At 40.8% G+C, this 25,653-nt stretch overlaps 1 protein-coding gene across 5 annotated transcripts in view; it reads left to right on the top strand.

The window, feature by feature from the left end:
• Rps6ka5 (ribosomal protein S6 kinase, polypeptide 5) overlaps nucleotides 1-20,917 on the top strand; it is a 176,890-nt gene extending 155,973 nt beyond the window's left edge. For 3 of the 5 annotated variants that reach the window (XM_006516275.4, XM_030246949.1, XM_030246950.1), the window contains 4 exons: nucleotides 10,716-10,907; nucleotides 14,923-15,082; nucleotides 16,192-16,355; nucleotides 17,673-19,578. In XM_006516275.4, the coding sequence (XP_006516338.1) occupies nucleotides 10,716-10,907; nucleotides 14,923-15,082; nucleotides 16,192-16,355; nucleotides 17,673-17,912 (756 nt within the window). In that variant the 3' untranslated portion in view covers nucleotides 17,913-19,578. Of the gene's footprint in view, nucleotides 1-10,715; nucleotides 10,908-14,922; nucleotides 15,083-16,191; nucleotides 16,356-17,672 lie in introns of all 5 variants that reach the window. The other 2 variants (NM_001330702.1, NM_153587.3) reach the window with 1 other exon arrangement.
• The last annotated feature ends 4,736 nt before the right edge of the window (nucleotides 20,918-25,653 follow it).

The raw sequence follows: 25,653 nt of genomic DNA, 5'->3' as shown, positions 1-25,653 counted from the left end.
TGTTGCTTTTTTTTGTGGGTAGATTGTTTTGTTTTGTTTTGTTTTTTTGTCTGTTTGTTTGAAGTTTTTAGTGGGTAGTAGTTTGAACCCACAGTTGTGATCCTCAGGGGTACAGAAGACAATTGATTTATTCCTTTAAAGGTTTTAAATTTTTGAGTACTTTATTACTGTTCTTCCCATTGCTAGTAATTAATCAGAAGTGGCTTGTGTCGTAGGAACTCACAGCTCTGCTAGCTCCCCTCGGCTTCCTTCATCCCAATTCTCACTCTCCTACGTAACACCCACTGAAAACATGGTGCTCTGGGCTCCGAGATGAGCTGTCTAGTTTAAATGTGAGAGCACACTACTTAAACGTTTGCTTGATAGACAAGGAACAGGCATGTAGTTTTTTAATGGAAAAGATCTGTTCCATGACTGTATAGAACTCATTTTCACATGTTTTATTCTTTGATAACTGGCCATCTGTCATCTCATGGTGTCTCGAATGAGGCACATGTCCTCGGCAGCAGAATTTAAATTTGTCTTCTTCCTTTCCTGATCAAATAGATGCTTTTGTAGCTTGAAGTGAAGCAGAAATGTCAGATTACACTATATGTTCTACCATCATTTTATTCTTAAACTGGGTTTTAGGAAAGTAAAAACGTACCTTTGAACTAGCACTTTCCTAACTATAGCTCTCACTTTGACTTTTAAATGGCAGAGTATATTATTTCCAAACTAAAAGTTGAATCCCTTTCCTAGGCAGCATTTTAGTTGTGACTGTTTAGATAGTTAGATGGCGTTCTTTTTCTACATAGACAGAACTCTAAGCTCTAGGTGAGAACCAGACAGATTTAGAAGCTGACTGGCATTCTTAGAGGGCTGCTTGGTAGTCTTCATATTGATCCTCTTAAAGGATTAAGAAAGTTCTGTATATGATAGTATTTTCAGGCAGAAACCGAGATGAGGATAGAAGTGGCTCAACTGTTACTTTTGTCCCTTCCTGGCCATGCACACACCCATGTGGAACTGTCCTGATACTTCCCTTGCTACCCTGGGGCAGGAGGAAGTAAGCAGTAAGCTCTGGTTTTACGTGTTCTATGAGAGGAGGGTTAGAGTCGCCAGTGTAAAGGGAATGCCCTCACTTCCTCCAAGATGACCAAAGAATTCCTTCATTAGTCTTAGTGGAACAAACCCGTTCTTGCCAGAGCCTTGACAGGCCCTGTGGAGATGGAGCCAAACGTGCTTCTGGTAAGATGTGTAGCACACCGCCTGGCACTGCACAGAGAACCTCTAGTATAATTGCTGAAGGACCGATATGTCCCAAGAAAACACCCATGATTGGTGACCTCAGTCGTCAAAAATCAAGGTCTGAGCATTGTATGATAGAAAACTATTTCAATTTTTCCTTTCTTTGTTTTTTCCACCCCCTTCTTTTTTTACATTAAGTTTTTCTGTTTTATAATTTCATAACTGAGTACTGTCTTTACATCATTTGCACTTACCTTCTCCCCACTCCACCTACCCTGCCCCCTCACTCCTGCTGGCTGCTTGAGATTAGGTAATCTGTCAGGGTTTATCCTTGGAGAAAACCGAGTTTCCCTTTCTGGGCAGCTATTAATTGCCTGTAGCTGTTCATCTAAGGCTGGTAGGGCTTTGTAAGAGTTCTCTCATCTATATTGGAATAGCAACTGATGCTGTCATTTGCTGCTCTTACGTAGGCCACTAAATTGTTACAATTGCATGGGTACAGCTCCCTGTCACACACAGAAAACATTCTCACAGCAAATGTTCTGTCCTCTGACTCTTAACCATCCCCCAACTCCTTTTGTGGGATGTTTCCTGAGCCTGAAATGTAGGAGTCGTGCTGTAGAACTCTCCATTGAAGATGAGCACCCCATGGTGTGATGCTCTCTCTATTCTAACCAGTTGTAGATTTTGGTGATGGTCTCTTGACTGCTGTAAAATGAAACTTCTTACCTGAGCATGGTGGCATACACGTTGAATTCCACCATTCAGGAGGCAAAAACTCTGAGTTTGAGACCAGCCTGGTCTACATAAGTTTCAAGTCAGCCTTAGTGAGACACTGTCTCAACAGAAATTGTGTGTGTGTGTGTGTGTGTGTGTGTGTGTGTGTGTGTGAGTGAGAGAGGGGGGGGGGAGGTGAGAGGGAAGAAGGGAGAGAGAGAGAGACTTCTTTAATGAGACGTGAGAGCTACACTTACCTAAGGATATAGGAATGACAATACAATTAAGAATACATAGGTTTAGGAATGTGTCATTAGCAGATTGTCCTCTAGGGCCCTTGACCAGTCATAGCAGTTAACTTTGGGTATATGTAGCAATGCTGGTCATTGCTGTGGCTCACAGACATTACACATGGGTAGGACTGCTGATTGCTTTTCTCCCTTGGCAGTTTGAATGGCAGCTTTGAATACCATGGGAACATTTCCTTAGGAGGAGATTTCCAGATCAGCTTCAGTCCAATTCCCCCAACTCTTGTGTCTGAAGTGTAGTATCTTCTTCAGCAGTAGTCTTTGGCACTAAGGTCAATGGCAGTAGCCTATGTTTTGGGAGTCTATTGAACTCCGATGACCAACAATGGTAAGGAAGGTTTCCCATGCTTGGCACTGAGTTTCTCTGAGTCTATGGCTCTTAGGGGAGATCATTATTACCAAAAGTAGTATAATTTCATTTAAATTTTATGCACACACCCTCACACACACACACACACACACACACACTTGTATATAGTTTGATTGTTGTTTTTTAAAAGAGTCTTTGTGTGTAGCCCTGGCTGTCCTGAAACTCACTCTGTGTACCAGGCTGGCTTCAAGCTCAGCAGTTCATCTGCTTCTGCCTCCCTAGTACATGTAATCCACTAATCTGGAAAATCTCAGGGGTGTGTGTGTGTGTATGCACTGATTGGTGTTTTGCCTACATATTTATCTATGTGTGTCAAATCTCCTGGAACTGGAGTTATAGACAGTTGTAAACTGTCATATAGGTGCTGGGAATTGAACCTGGGTCCCTGGAAGAGCAGCTAAGGCTGAGCCATCTCTCCAGCCTCTGTATATGTATTTTTAATAAACATAAAATAATGTTTTCCTATAGATTTCCTAAAAGTCATTGTTCCCTTTCTCTCCCTCACCCTCTGTACTACCCTTTTTAACCCTCCTCAGATTAATAACTCTTCTACCTGCTTTTCTTATTTCTTCCTGCCTTCATAACACCTGTGTCCGACTGTCCTCCTCTCTGGAGCTGCTCCCCACCCCGCTCAATGGTCCCATCTTACTTCCTACTTTTTGCAGGTACTCACATCTGAAAATCTGGAGTTAGAGACCTCAGATGAGAGAGATTATGTGATTTGTCTTTCTGGATATATAAGTACCTCAATATGTTTTCCATTTACCTGACATTTTTATGATTTTATTTTTCTTTACAGTTAAATAGAAGTAAGTGTGTGTGTGTGTGTGTGTGTGTGTGTGTGTGTGTGTGTGTGTGTGTGTGTGTGTGTAAATAGAGATAGAGATATATACACCACATTTTCATTATCCACTCATCAGCTGAAGGACATTAAGGCTTTTTCCATTTCCTGTCTGTTGTGAGTAGGCTGGCAATGGTCACAGCTGAGCAAGTATCTGTGGAGTGGGACAGAAAGGCCTTTTATTTTCTCCTTTAAGTGAAAAGTTTAGTTTAAGTATGTCAAACCCCAGGATAGCTGTGAGTGTGGCCCAACCCAAAAGAGATTGCCTTGATACATTATTAGATATTTTTCTGTGTGCTTGCTTTTGCTGTTTATTTTCATGTATTTATTGTTTCCTTTCACTTTATTGAGACTTTTTCACACAGCATATTCTGATTATGGTTTTCCCTCCCCCACCTCCTCCCACCCCTATCCTTTCTCTCATTAGGAAACAAACAGGCGTCTAAATAAAAATAATAAAATAAGATAAAGTAAAAACAGACAATCTGGACTAGGACAGAATGAACAAACAGAAGAAAAGGAGCCAGAGAAAAAGCACAAGAAACATACAGACACAGACGTTTGCAGTTTTAACTTGATTTGTCCATTCTTGAGCATGAACTTTCTAGACATCAGCAGTGTGCTGTCAAAGGGTTAGACAGGCCTGGAGGGTTTTCTTCTTTGTATCAATGAGACGTGAAATGTTCTTTACTTCAGCTAGATCAGTAAGAAAGTAAATGATTGTCCAGAACTGGAGTCCTTTAATCACAGTAAGAGCTTAATACTGACTAAACACAAAATAGCCAGGTTCACTTTGACACACTGACTTAAGCTATCTGTATCAATAGTTAGTTAGCATTCTCTTAGCACATCTGGAACTCCAAAGGATTCACTCGGCCATAGCAGTAGGGCCCTGAGTGAATGAATGATTGAACACAGCACTTTCTGAACAGTGCAGGCAGATCTCCAAACATCAGACTATTGCCTGTTTTAGCAAAACTACTTATGAATATAATACAGATCACTGTGGTTTCATTAATAGACTGCAGTAGATACATATTTATTTTATTTATGTGTTTCTGTGTTTGTGTTGAGGGTGAGATTTGAACTCAAGTACTTATGCTTGTACAGCAAGCATCTACCCACTGAGCCACCTCTCTGGCCCTTCATTTATTATTTCATTCAGCAGTCCCTTCAGAGATAGTATGGTCTGGATTCCATAAAGTGAATATCACAATAAAGCAAATTGGGAACTTTTTTACTTCATGGTACACATAACGTTTTATTTATGCTATACTATATTGAGTATGCCTTTTAAACTAAGATCTTTTAAATTAAGATCGTAATTTAAATTTTTGTTCCTATTGTTGAAGAATTCTAGTTATCATCTGAGCTTTCAGTAAGGCCTGATTAATTTGCTTTAGGATGCTCTGTTGCTGGAGTAGTTGACTCTGCCTTTCATGAAAGACTTCACTGTAGCATGTTTACCCGTGGTAGAACTTCTTTCAGAATTGGAAGCCATGTTTTCAACTCTCCCACTGCTTGCTTTATCAGCGGAGTTTGTGTGAGATTCTAAATCCTATGCGGTCATTTCAACAATGTCCACTGCATCTTTACCACAGCAGACACCAACTCAAGAAACTACATTCTTGTTCCAACTCCTCCTCATGCTCTAAGGAGTCACATCTTCAGGCTCTGTTTCTATGATAGTTTCTTTGCTGTTTCTACTACATCTGCTTTTACTTCCTTCATTGAAGACTTGAACCTCTCAAGACCATCCATGAGGATTGGAATCAACTTCTTCCAAACCTTGTTAGTTGAATTTTTATCTTTGAAATCGCAAGTGTACTTAATGGTATCTGGCATAGAGTATCCTTTTCACAAGGCTTTCAGTTTATTTTGCTCTGATCCATCAGAAGAATTTCGACCTATGATAGCTATATCCCTAAGTGTACGTCTTAAATACTAAAACATGCATGCATAAATAACAGTTGATGTAGGGGCTGCCAAATGGGTGTGGTGTTGGCAGACCCTTGTTTAAGCACAGAGCTCTGGGTGACCCATTACATGGTTAATGAACATATGTATTCTGAAAGGTGTCTTTTTCTGAGCAGTTAAATGATCGGTAAATCATGTTGTAAGCACAGATGCTGCCATCCATGCTCTGTTGGTCCACTTAATGACTTCAGCTTAGCATCACCAGATACCCCCTCTCTAACGGTTCACCACCCTGTCCTTTGCAGCTCTGAAGCCAGGCATTGCTCAGTTTACTCTCCACTTGTAATCTCAGTGAACTCAGCTGCCTTCTGGAAAACTTGCTGCAGCTTCCACATCAGCACCTGCTGCTTCAGCTCGCATGACTTGTCATGGGAAGGACTTTTCTCCTGTAAGCCTTAGGAGCCAACTCTGCTAAATAGCTTCAAACTTTTCAACAGGTGGCCCACCTCTTTGTCTTTACAGAATAAGAGTTAAGGCCTTGCTTCTAGGTCAGCTAAGGGAATGTCATGGCTGGTTTGAGCCATCAGATTTTCTCTGTGAACAAGATGACCTTTTTGGTTTTTGTCATTTATGTGTTCACTGGAGTTACACTTCTAATCTCCTTCAGTACCTTTGACTGTGCATTCATAACTTAGCTAACCGGCGGCACAAGAGGCCTTACTCTTGGCCCCTGCTGTCCGTCTTCTCTACCTGCCTTCCTCGATGAACTTCAGCACTTCTTTTAAAGTGAGGGATATTGTAGATCACTTTTATTTACTACCTTGTGGGTTCTTCTTTCTTCCACCCTTTCAACCTCCTAACACTAGATAAGAGAGAGAGAAAAAAAGATAGAGAGGAAAGGGGGGGAAAATCCATGAATAAAGTCAGGGATCATAAAGGAGGTGACATTAGACTATTTCCTGATGATTAGGGCCATTGAGTTCCTTGGGGCAAGTTTAATCTTTAAAGTCAGGATATCTAATTTGTTCTTGTTGTTTCTTCTTTTTGCACAACTACTAAACAAATCACAACCAACTAACCCACAACCACCTCCTGGGACTCTGGCATTTATGAACCCTCTAAGAAGTCCCCAGAATTCCAAATAACACACAGTCACAGAAACTACCTGCAGCTGGCAAAATCACATCCCTCCTAGAGTGTGAGGCAAATCATAGTCAACTGCTATGGACAATCTGAAGCAGCCCCATATTTCATACCTGGGATTAAAACAAAAACATATTCTTATCTGTGGGGTTTTAAATCATTTATTTATTTATTTATTTATTTATACTCCAGATTTTATTCACCACCACCACCCAAGTCCACCCTCTGACTGTTCCACATCCCGTACATCCTCCCCACCCCATCTCCATGAGGCTGTCCCCACCACCCACCCAACCAGACCTCTAAACTCCCTGGGGCCTCCCGTCTCTTGAGAGTTAGGTGCATCTTCTCTGAATGAACCCAGACCCAGCAGTCCTCCACTATATATGTGTTGGGGGCCTCATATCAGCTGGTGTATGCTGCCTGGTTGGTGATCCAGTGTTTGAGAGATCTCAGGGGTCCAGGTTAATTGAGACTGCTGATCCTCCTACAGGGTCACCCTCCTCCTCAGCTTCTTCCAACTTTTCCCTAATTCAACCACAGGAGTCGTCAGCTTCTATCCATTGGTTGGGTGCAAATATCTGTATCTGACTCGGCTACTTGTTGGGTCTTCTAGAGGACAGTCATGATAGGTCCCTTTTTGTGAGTGTTCCATAGCCTCAGTAATAGTGTCAGGTCTTGGGGCCTCCCCTTGAGCTGGATCCCATTTTGAACCTGTCGCTGGCCCTTCTTTTCCTCAGGCTTTTCCATTTTGTCCCTGCAGTTCTTTCAGACAGGATGGGAACCTCATCCCTCACTTGATGTCCTGTCTTCCTGCTGGAGGTGGGCTCTATAAGTTCCCTCTCCCTACTGTCAGGCATTTCATCTAAGGTCCCGGCCCTTTGAGTCCTGAGAGTCTCTCACCTCCCAGGTCTCTGGTACATTATGGAGACTACCTCCCAAGGTTGCCTGTTGCCATTCTTTCTGCTGGCCCTCAGGGCTTCAGTCCTTTTCCCTCACACAATACCAGATCAGGTTCCCCTCTTGCCTCCCACCCACACCCATTCACAGTTCTCTCCCAGGCCCCTCCCTCCCAACTTGTGATTGCTTTCTTCTCCCTCCCAAGTGGGACTGAGGCCTCCTCACTTGGGCCCTTCAGCTTGTTGACCTTTTTGAGTTCTGTGGACTGTATCTTGGGTATTCTGTACTTCTTCTTTTTTTTTTTTTTTTGGCTAATATCCACTTATTAGTGAGTACATACCATGCATATCCTTTTGGGTCTGAGTTACCTCACTCAGGATGATATCTTATGGTTCCATCCATTTGCCTGCAAAACTCAGGATGTCTGTATTCTTAATAGCTGAGTAGTATTCCATTATGTACATGAACCACATTTTCTGTATCCATTCTTCTGCCGTGGGACATCTGGGTTGTTTGCAGCTTCTGGCTGTCACAAACAAACCCACTATGAACATAGTGGAACACGTGCCCCTGTGCATGGTAGGGCATCTTTTGGGTATATTCCCAAGAGTGGTATAGCTGGGTCTTCAGGTAGATCTATTTCCAATTTTCTGAAGAACCTCCAGACTGATTTCCAGAGTGGTTGTACCAGTTTGCAATCTCACCAGCAATGGAGGAGTGTTCCTCTTTCTCCACAACCTCACCAGCATGTGCTCTCACCTGAGGTTTTGATCTTAGCCATTCTGGGTGGTGTAAGGTGGAATCTCAGGGTCATTTTGATTTGTCTTGAAAGGCAAAAAACACAGAATAGCAAAAACAATTCTTAACAATAAAAAGAACATCTGGGGGAATCACCATCCCTGACCACAAGCTTTACTACAGAGCAATGGTGGTAAAAACTGCAAGGTATTGGTACAGAGACAGACAAGTTTATCAGTGGATTAGAATTGAAGACCCCTGCCAAACACAGACACCATTGCACACACTAGCAAGATTTTGCTGAAAGGACCCTGATATAGCTGTCTCTTGTGAGACTATGCCGGGGCCTAGCAAACATAGAAGTTGATGCTCACAGTCAGCTATTGGATGGATCACAGGGCCCCCAATGGAGGAGCTAGAGAAAGTATCCAAGGAGCTAAAGGGATCTGCAACCCTATAGGTGGAACAACAATACGAACTAACCAGTACCCTCTGAAGCTCGTGTCTCTAGCTGCATATGTATCAGAAGATGGCCTAGTCGGAAAGAGAGGCCCATTGGTCATGCAAACTTTATATGCCCCAGTACAGGGGAACGCCAGGGCCAAGAAGTGGGAGTGAGTGGGTGGAGGAGTGGGGGGGGGGTATAGGGGACTTTTGGGATAGCATTGGAAATGTAAATGAGGAAAATACCCAATTAAAAAAATTGAAAAAAAAAAAAAAAAAAGAATTGAAGACCCAGAATAAAACCACACACTTATGAACACCTGATCTTTGACAAAGACACCAAAAATACACAATGGAAAAAAGAAAGCATCTTCAATAAATGGTACTTATCAACTTGGCTGGCTGTATGTAGAAAAATGAAAATAGACCCATATTTGTCACCTTGTACAAAGCTCAAGTCCAAGTGGATCAAGGACCTCAACATAAAACCTATACACTGAATCTAATAGAAGAGAAAGAGGGAAAGAGCTTTGAATTGATTGGCACAGGGGGGAATTTCCTAAACAGAACTCCAATGGCTCATACTCTAAGATCAAGAATTGATAAATGGGACCTCATGAAACTGAAAAAGTTCTGTAAGGGAAAGGACTTATCAATAAGACAAAACTCGGCTATCTACAGAGGATGAAAAATAAATCCTCACTAACCCCACATATGGTAGAGGGCTGATATGCAAGATACATAAAGAACTCAAGAAGCTAACCACCAAAAAACCAAACAACCCAATCAAAAAATGGGGTATAGAACTAAACTGAGAATTCACAACAGAGGAATCTCGAAGGGCTGAGAAGCACCTAAAGAAATGTTCAGCATCCTTAGTCATCAGGGAATTGCAAATCAAAACGACCCTGGGATTCCACCTTATCTGTGTTTTTTAAAGAAGCCAAAATTCTCACTACAGGATATATGACTCTTCCTTTCATTTGGCCACTTTATAGAACTGTTGATTGGCCTAATTTCAATATTACATTCCAGGGATTATATTGGCCTGAGAGAAGGAGAGAGATGGGAGACATCTGTCCAGTGATATTGTCAACACATATGTTTCTTGATTAATTCATTGTCATATATGCAATTCAAAGTCCCCAAAGCAGTGACAATAGTAATAGCAATAGCAAAGATTACTTGTCACGGGGGCTGGCTGGTTAAGAGCAGTTGTTGCTCTTCCAGACGACCCAGGTTCAATTCCCAGCACTCACATGGTGGCTCACAGACTTCTGTAACTACAGTTTCAGAGGATCCAACCTCTTCTGGCTTCCAAAGATACCAGACACAGACACTCATGCAGGCAAAACATTCCTATACATAAAACAAAAGTGAATAAATCCAATCTCTAATTATTAAGATGACTGGTCACAGATCACCACATAAATGGAATAGTAATGAAAAAGCTTGACATACTATAGAAAATACCCAAATCTGACAGGCACAGTGTAAGCACGTCCTCTGAGGTGTTGAATGGTTTCTTCAGCATGGGGCTGCCACAAACCTGCAGACTGTTTTAAAAAGACGGTCTAATAAAATGAATTATACCTGTATGTACCTGTGCCAGGCCCCAGGGATAGCATCATAAAATGAACACAAAGTCCCTGTCCCTTATATCATTATTGTCTCATGGAGACAAGAACATCCAGCTAAAAATAGAGAGATGATAAGTGCCCTAAAGCATGATGGGAGAAAATAGTGAGGCGTTTAGGGCAGCCTCTTTCTCTAAATGGGAGTGAGTATACAGGAGTCAGGCAAGTGCAAGTGAGATGCTTGAGGGAGTGGGAAACAGACTCAGAGGAAAAAGTGGAGACTAAGGGACTGGCTTGGAGAAGCATGTGTGATCAAGAAGTATTTAATTTGACACTGCAAAAACTGAAGTGATGCAAAACAGTATAAAGAAGAAGGTAAGTGGTGTGCTGACACCCACGCCCCAGATTGTCCCATGAGACTATGTGCTCAGGTCAAACACCAGAATACACAGACAACATATCCCATAGAGAAATCAGCAGATCTCCTGTCATCTCCATGGGAATCTAACCAGAGTATTGGCATCCTACAGAATCTGTTGTTCACTGATGAAAACGACAATTTGGAAATTAAAGTGATTGACTTTGGGTTTGCACGCCTCAAGCCACCTGACAATCAGCCCCTCAAGACCCCGTGCTTCACCCTCCACTACGCAGCACCGGAGCTCTTGACGCACAATGGCTACGATGAGTCCTGTGACCTGTGGAGCTTGGGTGTCATCCTGGTGAGTTTGTCCCACCAGCCATTAAGCCTGGTCTGCTCTTTGGTGGCCTGGTGCTTAGCCCTCACTGCTGTTTTTCTTAAGTTCATGAAAAATCTCCATGTACTGGTCTGTTTTCTGTATAACAAGCAGTGGTCCCACTAATTATATTTCTGCTTCATGGATCCTATAATAGAAAAAATGTAGAATTTAGTTATTTTTTGGAAAATATAAGTTGCAGTGGTTCATATAGAGTATACATCGTTGTTTTGAAAGAAGCTTGTGTTGTGTTAGGCAAAGTATGAAAATAGTGGCTCCTTAATAAAAACACATATTCTCTGAAATTCTACACTAAACGTGTAAGTAAAAAAGAATTGTTTCGGATAAATCGACACATTTAATAGATACAACTAGAAATATAAATAGTACCTGTGGTAATATGGAGAGAACCTGCTTTTCACAAAGTGTGCATGATGTGAAACTAGAGAAACCTCCAGTATGTTCACCTCAAAATAGCCTGACTTGGTCTTATATGTCCTGTAATGCTGCATGTTCCGGAGGAACTTGCAGCCACTGCCGAAGAATAGAACTGCACATCACATTTTGGCACAGTGCTATGGAGGCTTCTCCCCTCTCTCACTGCATGGACATGGGTTTTTAATCTACCCTGTCTACACAGCATATGTATATAGGGTGGCTGGGGTTGGTTGGTTGGTTTGTTTCAAACAAGGGACTATTCTCTACAATAGCAGTGCCCACCATTTGTGACTGTGACTATGCTCTGTGATACCATTAACCTGATTTTTACGCTGTTTTTCTTAAACATTTAACCATTAAATCTACATGTTATATTATACCTGTAGTTGGAGTCTCCAACATTTGTTGAACCATTCTTTTGGTAATGAGCTGTTAGTATTTGCTCCCCCTTTTTTCACTAATTATAAGCTATAAGGATGAATCTTTCTCTATACACAGTTGCATTTGCCTTTAGTTCCTTAGATTCCCAGGAAGGTGTCCTTGTTTTCATTTTAACATAGAGGCCTGAACTTTCTTCTGTTAGGGTTGGTGCACATCATCAACTCAATGTGAGCATGTTGGATGTTACCCATCTTAACCTTCAGGTACACACCACTGTTCTTAATGTTGGTAGGCGTTCCTTTTAATACGCAGTCTGAGCTTCTTCCATACATGTGGACATTGGTTTCTTTGTTTATGGATTGCCACTTATGAGTTTGCCTATTTTCCTCTAGGCAGCTTTTCTTACAGAGAAAGCTCTAATAAAGATAGTTAACCTTTGTCTTTATCAATAATTGGAAATGTTTCTGTGGCTTACCTTTTTTTTTGTTTGTTTGTAGTAAATAGGATCTTGATTTTATTTTTAGAAAAGTTTAAGGAGAAGTGTTTTTGCTTTTGAATTTCCATGTGGTAAAATATGTCAGTCTTGTCTTCATGGCACATGGCTTTGATGTCAAGTTGTCACTGCCCTGCCCTCAATTCAGGGTTCCTGAAATACTCCTCAGAACCAGCATCTTACCTTCACAGGGCCATCTGTATTCCATCTGGGTTTCCCAGTGGCTAGCCACTTGCCCCTGCAGGCTGGCTCTTTAAGCCTTATATGGCTTTCATCTGGGCACTTTAAGTCATCATTTATCACTTTCAGACTGAACTTACAAATTTAGGAATAAGAAGTTTAAATAAAATAAATAAGCAACTTCTGTAGGCTACAGAGTTTTGAGGACTTAAGTTGATGATATTTTTATTAGCATTGTCCTAAAAACATATAAATACAAAAGAGCCCTTCATTTTTTGTATTTTCTTTTTCATTATAAAAGAGATGGTTCTTTAAATTTAGGCCCATTGTGACCATCAAGCTCCTTTAAGGTTTTCAAAGAGTCTCAGACATCCAAATAAATGTAGTCAAGCTCTTAAGTATATCCTAATTATTTCTTACATATACATATATTAATTTCATGTATGTATGTATGTATGTATGTATGTATATGAAAACAACCCTCTGGGAAGGCAAGGTAGAAGCCGCCCTGCCTAATAGATTTAATGGTTATATGTTTAAGAAAAACAGGATAAAAATCAGGTTAATGGTGTCATAGAGCATAGTCACAGTCACAGACGGCAGGCACTGCTTTCTTTTTACAGTGCACACTGTATTGTACAGACTACCAGTTTTTTCAGTAGATGATTTATAAGCAAAAAGATGTCATGAGGCCAGGCTTGGTGGTTCATTCCTATAATCCCATCACTCAGGCAGCTAGGTAGCAACAGGACTTTCCAAGTTCCAGGCCAGCCTAGGGAACAGTATGAAATCCTGTCTCTACAAACAATACAAAGTGCAAACCATGCACTAGAAACCCTTAAGGTACAGAATTTGTGTATTATTTGAATCCTAATTCCACAAAACCTAATTTAAATTGTTTGTTAAATTCACATTCTAAATATAATTAATTGATATAGCTATAATTATAATATATACCCAGCTTACATAATGCAGTGTTCGTATTACAAAATATGATCATTCATTAGATATCAAATACTACAAAAAATTACTGCTTTTTTTTTTTTTTTAGGAGTGACGTCAGTTGTAGTTTGTTAAAGCCTCGTCTTTTGTAGATACATAAGAAAACAGTTGCAGAAGAAAATGAGCAAAATCAGCAGCTGATTTTGATCATTTCAAATGATCAAAAAAGAGTTTTGCTAATTTCCCCATAAAATGAATGTGTCTCAGCTGTCTAGATCCTAACTTCCCTTCAGTAAGCACACCAAGCACAACATTTATTTGGAGCTCTTTATTTTACTTTAGAATTAGATGCCCCTCTTTCATCTTGCATTTAATAAATTGGAATGTTTTTTAATTAATTATCTTTATTGAATCAAATACATTACTCCAAGGAAATATATACTATGTGGTTTGATTATAATTTAGTGTACATCAAGAATGTTCAGTTCTTGTTTGAAATGCTTAGAACTCTAATTAAAGTAGAGCTTGGCCAGCTTAACAGTCTGCTTGGGCTGCTCATAATACTGCAAAGCGAGTGAAACATCAGAGACATAGTCTCTCATTGTTTTAGAGGTGGGAGAGTGCAAGGCCAGAGGGTTGCGAGGGTTAAGGCCGTAAGGTGTCTGGTGCAGACCTCCCTCTGAGGACTGCTGGCTCTCTGCTTATGCAGCGTCTGTGGCACGGGGTTGAATAGACAGGACTCTGGCGTCCATTCTCTCAAGGGTACTAATTGGATCAGGACCTTCGCTCATAACCTCCTTTCATCTTCAGTACCTCCAGAAGAGCCTTTTCTCTAAATACAGTTATGTTGGATAATCATATCTAAATTTAGGGGAGATCAAACCTTCCATTCACAACACAATATTTATAAAACAGTGGTCAGGACCCAGAGCATGCCTGTGAATTAGCACATGATCCCATTACAGCAGTTTCTCCAAGTGTTCTATTCTTCACCTCATGGTTCTCTTTGTTCTCAAAGTTTTCGTTTTTTTAAATGAGAATGTAAGAGAATACAACTCTGAATGTCTACTATTTTTCTGCATTTGCATTTTATAATTCCCCTATGTGCATGTTCTGTCAATATGTATATGCACACATAAAACATGTTCAAACAGATATATATATATGTATGTATATATATATATATGTATATATAAAATCATATATGTGTGTAGTTATATCTTTGATTTTTTTTGCTATACTGTTTGCAATTAAAGGTAGAAAGTTATTCTTTATAGAATTTGATGGCTAGCTGTTAAACAAAAATTGTGAGATCTCATTGATTGGGGCTCCTCTAGGTATAAATATAATTTTCAATTGTGATGTCATAAAAGCTGTGCTCCTTCCTTCCTTTTGCAAGTCTTTGAAATGTTACTTTGGCGACAGACATTAGTCTCTGAAATCCATTGGTGCTTACTGTAGTAGCAGGTAAGTTATGCTCATGGAGTCAGTATTAGCTTACTGTCATGGCGTGACAGTGGTTTTTGCAATTATTCTGATTTTTTTAACTTTCTTTTACCATGGCAGTATACAATGCTGTCAGGGCAGGTGCCATTCCAGTCTCATGACAGAAGTTTAACATGCACCAGTGCAGTGGAAATCATGAAGAAAATTAAAAAGGGAGACTTCTCCTTTGAAGGAGAAGCGTGGAAGAATGTATCCCAAGAGGCTAAAGATTTGATTCAAGGTAAGGCACTAGAGAAATCTCACCGTGCCCAGTACAGAAGTCTGTGTTTATTAATTGTTCCAGAAGTCCATGAGGATTCTCCAAGTCTTGCCAGGTGGCTCGTCGTCTTTTTTTCTGGAACTCTCCCTTATAATCTCATCCCATTTGCAGCATGCACTACCATGGCTCCTGTTGTCATCTTCCTACAAACCCTAAACAAACCTCGTCTTTTCTTGTGTGCTTTTCCCAACTATGTTGTACTTCTGTCTGCTTCCTTTAGAACGATGGCACTACCTCAAGGCCAGACCACAGAAACAGAAGCCTTGGTGTCGCCCTGACTGCCTAGCTCCCTCCTTTCTGCCCACATGACTTTCCTGTCAATTCTGTACCAACAGAAGGACAAAGGTCGTCATACCTTTTATCAGGGGAAAGTCCTTTGGAGACTCTCTCTTAGCCTTGCTCCCAGCTCCTTAGCCTGGCCTTGAGAACCAGCCTTGCATGTCCTGGGCTGGCCTGTCTCATCACCCATCTCTGCTGTTGCGGAGTTCTCAGATTCCTCACGGTCAAGCTCCCAGAGGCCCCTGTTTCTTCACATGTGGCCCTTTTAGTCTAGCTCCTTCTCGTCCCGTAGGCCTCATTCCCTAAAAGCCTTGTAGGCTGAGCACGTTTGCCGTGTTTAACCGGTGTTGTGCATTTTGCTGCTGTACTGGTCCCCTCAGGTCAGAATAGCTGTCTTTGTCTCTATGTCTCCCGCTCTCTCCTCTTTGAGTGCCTGCCCTTAAGTCTCTAGTGCCTTACCACATTCCTTATCCGAGAAGATGGTTAGTGTTGGTTTATCTGGAACTTACCAAGGCACCAGTGGTGTCCTTTTGAGGGCTGGTTATTTTCTCCTGCTTGAAAAGCCTCAAGTCCTGGCTTACAGCCTCATAGAAATGAGCTCTTGTGACCTTTTTTAAAATCCAGGGTCCTCAAGCAGATTTAGGTATATATGAAAATACTTATGTAGGCGGTAAAGGCTTATTGAAGCAGTCATGTTGCAAGAACATAATTGACCTCCATGTATCTGAGGCTGATTGTTAAACTATGTTTAAAGTGGAAAGCTATAAAATGTAAATGCCTTATTCCTGCAGGGCTTCTTACAGTTGATCCAAATAAAAGGCTGAAAATGTCTGGTTTGAGATACAATGAATGGCTTCAGGATGGCAGTCAGCTGTCCTCCAATCCTCTGATGACTCCAGACATTCTGGGATCGTCAGGAGCAGCTGTGCACACCTGTGTGAAAGCAACCTTTCATGTAAGGCCCTGTTCTGTGTGCGAGTGTGGCTTAAAAAGGCTCTGAACCATGTGTTGTGATTGGGTAGCTTTGAAGACAGTCTCCATAAATACATAAAACAATTGTGCACTTTAAAATTTAGGTGTTTTTATAAACTGCTTCATGTTGTGAACATATCATGAACAGAAAGCACATGGCAGGTTGGAGTTACTGCTAACCCACCAAACACTAGCTATTTAGAATTTGTTTCTGGAGGGGGACAGTAATCCGATGTTTGAACATTTGAAAATTCAAACGTATGTAAGAGCGCTCTCAAATGAAAAAGTATTTCCTAGGAACAGTGTACAACAGAACATTGGGAACTGAGGCCTGGGTGAAAGTCCACCACTTAGCACTATTAGTGCGCAGTAGAGAAGGAAGGGAGTGGAGTAAATGAGTTGTCCCAAGCAGAGGCAAATGAGTTCACAGAATTGGTGCAAGATGAGCTGAAAGAGGCATAAAGAATGTGAAGGGATTATCCTGGGGAAGGAGAAGAAATGCACTTCTCCTGCCTCAGAAGAGGATCTGATAACTGTGCAGTGTGAAGGAACGGAGAGAATGGCTTCAGGAATCCAGTTTTTCTTGGGGGCGTGTGATGTGAGGCGGTCAGGCATCACTGGCACTTTCCAACATGACAAATTCAGGAGAGAGTTGATAGTGGCAGCTCACACCTGTAATCTCAGCACCTGGGAGGTGGAGGCAGGAGAATCAGCCCCAGGTTATTCTTGGCTACTTACAAGTCTGAGGTCAGGTTGAGCTACTTGAGGCTCCGTCTCAATAGTTAGCATAACACAGGAGCTGGAGAGATGACTCAATAATGAATAGTACTGCTTTGCTCTTGAGTGGACTTGAGTTACATTCCCAGCACTTAGGTGGTAGCTCACAGTGGTGGATAATTCCACTCCATTCCAGGTGATCTAATCCCCTCTTCTGGCCTCTGCAGACACAGACATACATACAAGCAAAACACCTCCTCTTATAATATAAAATACTTTAGTTAGCACAAGAAAAGCAACAAAGAGAGGTAATGATGGCTCTGGGGCAGCTCAACTGGTACAATTCACACAGTGTCTCGGTGTCACAGCACTTGCCTGCCGTGTGTGAGGCCTGTCTTCACACTGGCACGGGACAACTTTGTCCCTGTCATGAGAACTTCATACAAACGTTTTTCTGAGTTTTGTTCCAAGAGCAACTTGGAACTGTGGTTGCCAGAAAAACTGCTTCTGCTTCAAGTCAAACCTCCTAGAGAATCCTGAGTGCTGTGATCCTCATGTCCCCTACCCACCCCTTTCTCCGCAGGCCTTTAACAAGTATAAGAGAGAAGGATTTTGCCTGCAGAATGTGGATAAGGCCCCTTTGGCTAAGAGGAGGAAAATGAAGAGGACCAGCACCAGCACAGAGACTCGCAGCAGCTCCAGCGAGAGCTCCCGCTCCTCCTCCTCCCAGTCCCACGGCAAGACAACGCCTACCAAGACGCTGCAGCCCAGCAATCCCACCGAAGGCAGTAACCCAGACACCCTCTTCCAGTTCTCAGACTGACCCTTGCACCTCAGCTCCCTCAGCATGTGCCTGAGGTATGTTCTGCGCTTTAAAAGATGTGTCTCGCTGTTCTCATTGGAATCTGCCTCGTGACGAATATTTTCCGGGGAAGCCTATTTGGTTATCCTTGTCCAAAAGCACTGGACAGACAGCGTTACTGTGAATAGAGGACACGTGAGAGATACTTTTTAGCAGACTAACATGATGCCAGCTCAAGATTCTTCTTGAAACAGCAAAGGTTTCTGTAACTTTAGTGACTGGTTAGCTAAGTCACAGATTTTCACCCAGGTGTTTCCACCAAGATGTCTGCCAAGAAGACTTGAAGACTTCTGCCATGCCTGGTGGACAAGGAAATTTTTTAAGAGACTTTGCACCTTTTGGGTAGTGATTTACCAGAGAGAAAGGTCTGTTTTCAAAAAAGATGCTATAATGAATTTTATGTGTGGCTTGTTTCTTAAAAGAGAATTTAACTTATTGTTTTTATTGTATGGTCACATATGCTGATAATCTGCTATTATTCATTGTTTTCTAGAAAGTGAAATAAGTATTTAAGAGCTTAAGGCCCCATGCTTTGCTCCTGGGACCCATCCGCGATGCATGCTGAGCTATGTGTGTTTTTAATTTTACACTGCTCTTTCCTGCCTGTTTGTTTTAATGGTTATTGCAGGAATTAAGGTACATGTCTCTTGGTTTTATGTAATATGGCACTTTATAAAATAGTATGAGTATTGCAGTCTGTCTTAGAAGGTGCACTGTGTCATAGGTACTGTATTTTACCATTCTTCTTCTTATTGACTTTAATTTGTCCTCACATCTCTCTTCTGCTTTCTATGCAGCAAGTAGAAAGGGACGTGTTGTCTGATGACTCGTTTGCCACTTACGCACCCATCCGAGGGAAAGTAAAGGGAATTCTATTCAACACTGTGCTTCACATCTGTACACTGTGTTGCCCTACAGCGAGCCAGCTCCTCCTGTAGGCAGAGATTATGTACATAATATTTTAGAACCATAACCTATACTTGTTTTGAAATGTTTCTGTTAAATTTTAAATCCACAGAGCATTTTATAAACTTATGCAGAGCACTTTTATTGCTCAAACGTTCTGAATTCATACAGACAAGTGCTATGCCGTGAAGATATTTCATTGAAAGACTGCTGCATTTTAAAGTACAAACTAATTAATTCCCTATGCAAAAAAGGAAGTCATAGGATTTGTATGTTGTTTTTTTTTCTTTAAAGCCATTACATGGAATGTCAAGACTGAGAAAAATGATCTTCACTATGTTTACAAGAACTGTGCTTAAAAGGATAGTGTCTAACATGTTTATTTGACAGTTGTGTTAATGATAACCTCGTTAGCATTAGTTTGGAATTTGGACACTATACCTATTTATCTCTTTCTTAAGGTAATAGCAGCATTAATTTCAATCTGTGATGAATACTAAAAATAACTGCATTCTGTGTAATGGTAATATATTTATTACTAAGTCAATGTACATATTAATAGTATAGGCAACAAAATGGCAAATATTAAAATATTTTCAAGATATTATATTATCCTGTTCACTTTTTGTTCACAGTAATTACTGGGGATATTTTTTGATACTCTGACTGGCCAAATGGCTATATAATTCCTCAATGAGTCAATAAAAATTTTATACTACTAGCTTTGGGTCATTTCTAGTAATGATAGGAAACTGTGTGAATTACTAATAAAATGTAGCTGTTTCACAAAAATGTGATGCCCTTGGGCAGAGGTTTTTAATAAGAATATGTCCACTTATTTTTACACTGGGTATATCTAGGTTATATTTGGAAATGTATAAGTTAGTTCTTGAAGTTATTTGTAAATGTGTATCCTGTAGGAAATATGAGTTACAAAGTACAAACTAAGGAGACTGTTGCCAACAGAAAGTATCCAGAAAAGGGGTTCAATTCCCTCATGATTGATTAGGTCATTGTGAATATTGGAAATTGATGGGTTCTTCATTTCTTCACCTGGTATCTTCTGGAGGATTCCATAGTCACTGAAACAGGCAAAAGACAGGTAGAGTAAGAAGAGGAAGCTTGCTGTCTGTGAACTGGTAAGACTGATTGAATCTTCTACAGGGAGCTTGGAAAAGATTCAGGAAACCTCAACAAGATGCTGTTGCTGTCACTGTCACTGGTGTAGAAGTGCTTGAAAGGCAGTGTGGAATGATCCCTTGCAGATTCTGTTAGTGGACAGCAAGGCTCCTTTAGAAACCACAGAACCTCTAGTTGCTCACATCAAAATGAAACAATAGAAATGCTACATACAAAAATACTAAGTGAGGGGCTGGAGAGATGGCAGCAATTAAGAACAGGCACTGTTCTTGGCAGAAGGATGTGAGTTCCGTTCCCAGCATCCATGTCACCCAGCTCTCAACAAGCCTGGAGTTGCAGCTCCAGAGCATCCCATGCGTCTTCCTGTGCACAGAAATATTAAGTGAATAGAAGTAGGTGAGAGAAAAATAAATCTCTGCTTTAAGTTCCTTTTCTTGACAATTGTTTTGGCTGTAGAGTCAAATTATCCTACCAGTCTTTATTGATTACATTGTATGTAATTTATGCCACTGTATATCCCGAGTCACACATGGTGTAATTGTGTATGTCTAATATATTGAAAGGCAAGGATATGAGAGGGGAACAAAACTAAAGTGGAGAGCTTTCTTGTAATAACTATGCCAGATCCTGTTGCTGAATGAACTAATTTAGCTCTCTTGAAATCCATCGGTTCTTCCAAACCGCTATAAAAACCATTTAACTATTGGAATGAAGTGAATTTCAACACGATTATCTGTCTTGAAGTTGCAGGCTCATGTGTGCATGAAAACTGCCTTTTTCTTTTGAGATTAACTGCTAATTAAGTAATTATGCAAATGGCTGTATTTTAAATGTAAGGTGGATATTTTGAAGAATTCTACTAGGGTAACAATGAGTGATTTGTTTGTTTGTTTTTTAATAAAGAAAATCCTTTATCTAAATATGAACTCAAGTATTTTATAAAAGCATATAATTTATTGTCTACTTGTTCACTGTTCTTCTATTTCTTTTCTTTTCTTTTTCTGATTTTTCAAGGCAGAGTTTCTCTGTGTAGTAGCCCTGGCTGTCATGGAACTCACTCTGTAGAGCAGGCTGGCCTGGAACTCAGAAATCCACCTGCCTCTGCCTCCTGAGTGCTGGAGTTACAGCATGCCACCCCATTTAGCCACTTTTCTTCTATTTCAGACTTCTTCTTTTGTTAGATTTATTAAGAATAAGCTGCCTTAAAATGTTGGAAATTTCACATTATTGGCTCTTAGAACTTCTGATTACTTTCAGGTGTTTTCCCAGAGATCAGCAACAAGCATCATTTAGGGTGCTTGGCAACATCTCTAATAGTCTTTGGTCTTCTAAGTTAAATTCTTAACATGTTCCTTACATTCTGTCAGAATAATTGTCTCTTAGAAGAATTATTATGATGAAATATCTTTAATCTAAACTGCTGGCCTCTCAAATGTCTTCTTAAATCCAAACATCCCAATTTTCACTCTTTAATTATACTATGTGAGTGCCTACTGCCACATCACAGCAAGCTCTTGTGAGATACAAGTCACTGTTTGGGTTTCACTTGTGATGGTTTGGTTGGTTGGTTTGGTTTGGTTTGGTTTGGTTTGGTTTGGTTTGGTTTGGTTTGGTTTGGTTTGAGACAGGGTCTCTCTACATAACCCTGTCTGTCCTGGAACTCACTATGTTGACTAAGCTACCCTCAAATGCACAGAGATTCACCCCTATTGGTAGGATTAAAGGCATTGCACTGTCATGCCTGGCCCCTGTTAGTTACTTTAAGGATGGGGGAACCCATAAGACTCACAGAGGAAGAGGAAGTGTGTCTCAATATTATAGGTATTGTATATCCTGCGTGAAGAAAACAACTCCTACAGCAATGCAAGTTTTATCTCCGTCTTGTTAGGTAACTGCACTCTCAATTGTGACATGCTTTGGAAAGAATGTTTTCTTTAAGAATAGTTATTTATTTGGTGAGATGGGGTTAGGAGATCCAGGCCTGCTTCCTCTGCTTAGTGATTTCTGTGAGGGAAAAGAGATGGTGACATAGAGTATTTGATGAGCCTCGCTTCCATCATTGTCATTGTCACTTGCTTTGGAGCTTCCTCTGTACTCTGCTGAGCTTTCTTTCCGCATCCAGTTCTATACCCTGTTTAATCATAGACACTAGCTCATTTCACCCCGAGGGATTCTTCCCTCCCTCTGGCTTACTGTGCATCCTAACTGGTGAATTTGTGAAGTAAGCAGGTGCCATGTTCCTTCTCTCCCTAATGCTGAGCTGAAAAGGAGCCCCCAGGGTGGGTGCTGTTGATTGATAACCAACTATTCCTTTGTCATTTCTAACCATGGGGAAAGGTTAACACTTTGTATTAGGAGACTTATAATAAAAGACAGGATTCAGCAGGCTTCATTTCTGTCATCCATCTGCTGGGATAGGAGGAAGGCTTGTAGTATTTTCTTAGCGCTACTTGGCTGAGTGTAAGATTTTGAGTTCTTAATTTTGAGTAAGACTTGTATTTCTTGCAGCATCTGCTCGTCAGATCATAGTAACCTGGGGCCCTGCCTCTCACTGTGCTGTTTACTTCAGCCTCTTGGGTTGCATGACACTTTGCAACTCAGGTGTTTATAAAAATTCCTCTATTTTGAAAATCCAGTTTTATTCTTGTCCCTTTGTACATTAAGAAGGTTTTTAAATCTTTGCTTTGAAATCCAATGTTTTTTTTTTTTAATGTAAGCACATTTTGAAAAAAAATAACGTGGCTTGATTTTTCTGACATTTCTTCTTGTAGACAGATTTGGAAATTATCATTTATGTAGTTTGCTCTGCTTTAAAACCCAGTGAGATTAAAGTACCTAACATTTTGCCTCCAGTGATTGTTTTCAGTTTATGAGGGTGGTTGTATAGAAATGAGCCCCTCCCTCCTGCAGGAATGATTATGTGACAGCTGTCTTCACTAAATACTCACGACTGTGGTGAGTATTTGCATTCTTCACAGTTTCCCTTAGGTGCTCTACTCCTGTCGTCCGGCTGGCTGAGACTACGAGCATGGGTGAAAGGACCACTTAGGACATAATAATGCACATAGTCTCTTGGTGAGAGAGAAGGACAACAGATGCTGTGGACTTAAAACCTGAATCCTTAAGTACCAAGGTTGGGGGAAGCAGCTCTAGAAGCCTCACTGGCATGACTTGTGTGAGAGGAAACCACATGTACACGCAGAGGAGGAATTCCTAAGGTTGGCGCTCCAGGTGCAGCTGGCATAGTTCTCTCAGAGGTGGCACACACCGCCGGTGTGGGGTGGAAAACTTAGTGAGAATAATTGAAGCTGAGATCAGTGATAAAACTGTTCTTTCACAGCTTTTGACAAGTTAAGAATCCATCTCACCAAAAGATAAAGGAGGAAGGAAAAAGAGTGACTTTCCTCTGGTTCTGTGTGGATAATTGGGAGCCAGAGCCCAGTTGCCTTAGATCAGATGACCCCCTTCCTCTCCACGACACTGGCTTGCTTGACTACACTGGAGTTATGTTGTTCCCACACTTGGTATGTGTGCTTTCTCTTGCATCACTTTTCCATCTTCAAGTTAATAAGTCTGTACAGTGATGAGCCCCTACCTGGCCTCAGTGAGAAGGGGATTTTTTTTTTTGTATGTGTGTGGAAAAGTGACCCTTAATGGAAGCATGCCGGAACTGTTTGTAGCTGATGTGATCACTGACGGTTGGTGTTAAGTCCGCCATATTAACGTTCGTTTTCCATGTGTCCCACTTCCTCCTTGACTCAGATTTGTCTTACGCCCTCTTCTTTTAAATACAAGGTTTTGCATTATGTATTTTTAAAGCCTATATTTTATTGATGTTTGATTGTCTCCTTTTTGCTCTCCATTCTGTTTCACTCTTCTGTATTTCCATCTGAGATTATCTTTTCTGTCTGGAGCATTCTTTTTGAAACGGAGTCAGGTGGGGTTGTAGAGACAGCTCCGTGGTTATAAGTACACAGGGTTCTTGCCCAGGACTGTAGTTTTTATATTAGGCAGCTCACAGGCACCATAACTCTAGCTCCAGGGGGACCCAGTGCCTCAGGCCCCCTGCTGCTCACACTTAGGTGGACATACCCATACACAGACATGTAATTAAACGTGAAAACAAATCTAAGATGAGTTTAAAGATAGATGAGTTCACATCATGCAAAAATCAGCATTTTTGACAGAAGACAGCTATGACATCACTACCTTGTATCCTCTTACAGGATCATTGTCATATGTGGTCTGTCCTTGACTTTAAAAACTTCATTATATGACACAGTGCTTCTTTTAATGCCAGACCTGCCTTCGCTATGTTCTCTTGGTTTTTGTTTTTCTAAATATTTTGCTTTTATTTTTCCTAACACCTTTGTTGGGATACAATGTATTAACAGCAGGAATCAAACACTAAAAATGCACAGTTCAGTGTTGCCTTTATTTTTGAAGTGTACTGCTGAATATGCAGTCCTAGGTTTGCCACTTTTAAAATACTGTTACATTCCTTAAAATCTGTGGCAAAGTCAGTTCTAAGTCTTATTTCAAAGAGAAAGTATCTTTCTTTTCTCTAGCTAGATGGGAGGGAGAAAGTTGAGACATGTTACAAATTATCTCCCCATTTTTTCCATCCTCTTCCCCTGTGGTTAAACCTATTTTTACCAACCTGTCTTCTAGTTCACTGGGTCTCTCTTCTCCTATGTCTATTGAACTTGAAATTTAATTTTCTATATTATGTCAAGGTCTAAAATACTCGTTGATTCTTCCATATACCCAAGTCCCTAGTGAATTCCCATTCTTCCTTTTTTTATATTCTTGAACATATTTATTAAAATTATCTCAGCTCTCAGAAAAGAAGAGATCAGATTGAATTACCTCATATTGGTTGTTTCTGTTGTCCACATTTTCTCTTAGGTTTCAGTCGCTTCCTCTTGTTTTTTGGCTTGCCTCGTGAGCTGATCAAGCATCTTACATTGTGGTTTTAAGATCACAGAAGCTCTGGGTTATATGATCTCTATGAGCGCTACATTTTCTTCTGGCTGTTACATGAAATGTAGGCAGAGCATCATGACTGCATCAGGGGTTGGAGTTTGGGTGAATTGGGGCTTACATACTAAACGTAGCTGTTACTCCTAGCAATTGGCTGCTATGGGTTTCAATTGGCCCAACTGAAAATCTGGGGTATTTATCGGGGCCACTTTACCATAATGATCCTGAATTCGCACATTTGTCTGCTCAGCACCAAGAGCTGCCAAGACCTCTGGCCAATTCTTTCAGCTTCCAGTTAGCTTAGGCCTCCATGTGTACACATACACACACTCCACACCACACATACACTACACATACCACACACACACACACACACACACCACACCACACCACACCACACCACACATACAGTACACATACCACACACGAACACACATAAACCCCCCCTCCCCCCCCCCCTACACACACACACCACTGTTTTAAAACAAGGAAAAAAAGTAATGAAACCCATAGGAACAAATTTATGGAGAGCAAAGAAATCTCTGGAAGGAATTCATTTTTTGTGAGACCTGATCATCAGTACTCTAAGGCTTCTTATTTTAACTTCAGTTTTTGAAAAACATTTCACAGGTGACTAAGCCCTCATTAAATGTATCAAGATGCTTAAAAGTGG

Source organism: Mus musculus, chromosome 12, assembly GCF_000001635.26.
Source record: "Mus musculus strain C57BL/6J chromosome 12, GRCm38.p6 C57BL/6J".
NCBI classification, from domain to species: Eukaryota; Metazoa; Chordata; class Mammalia; order Rodentia; family Muridae; genus Mus; species Mus musculus.
This window is presented reverse-complemented; position numbering and strand designations above follow the sequence as displayed.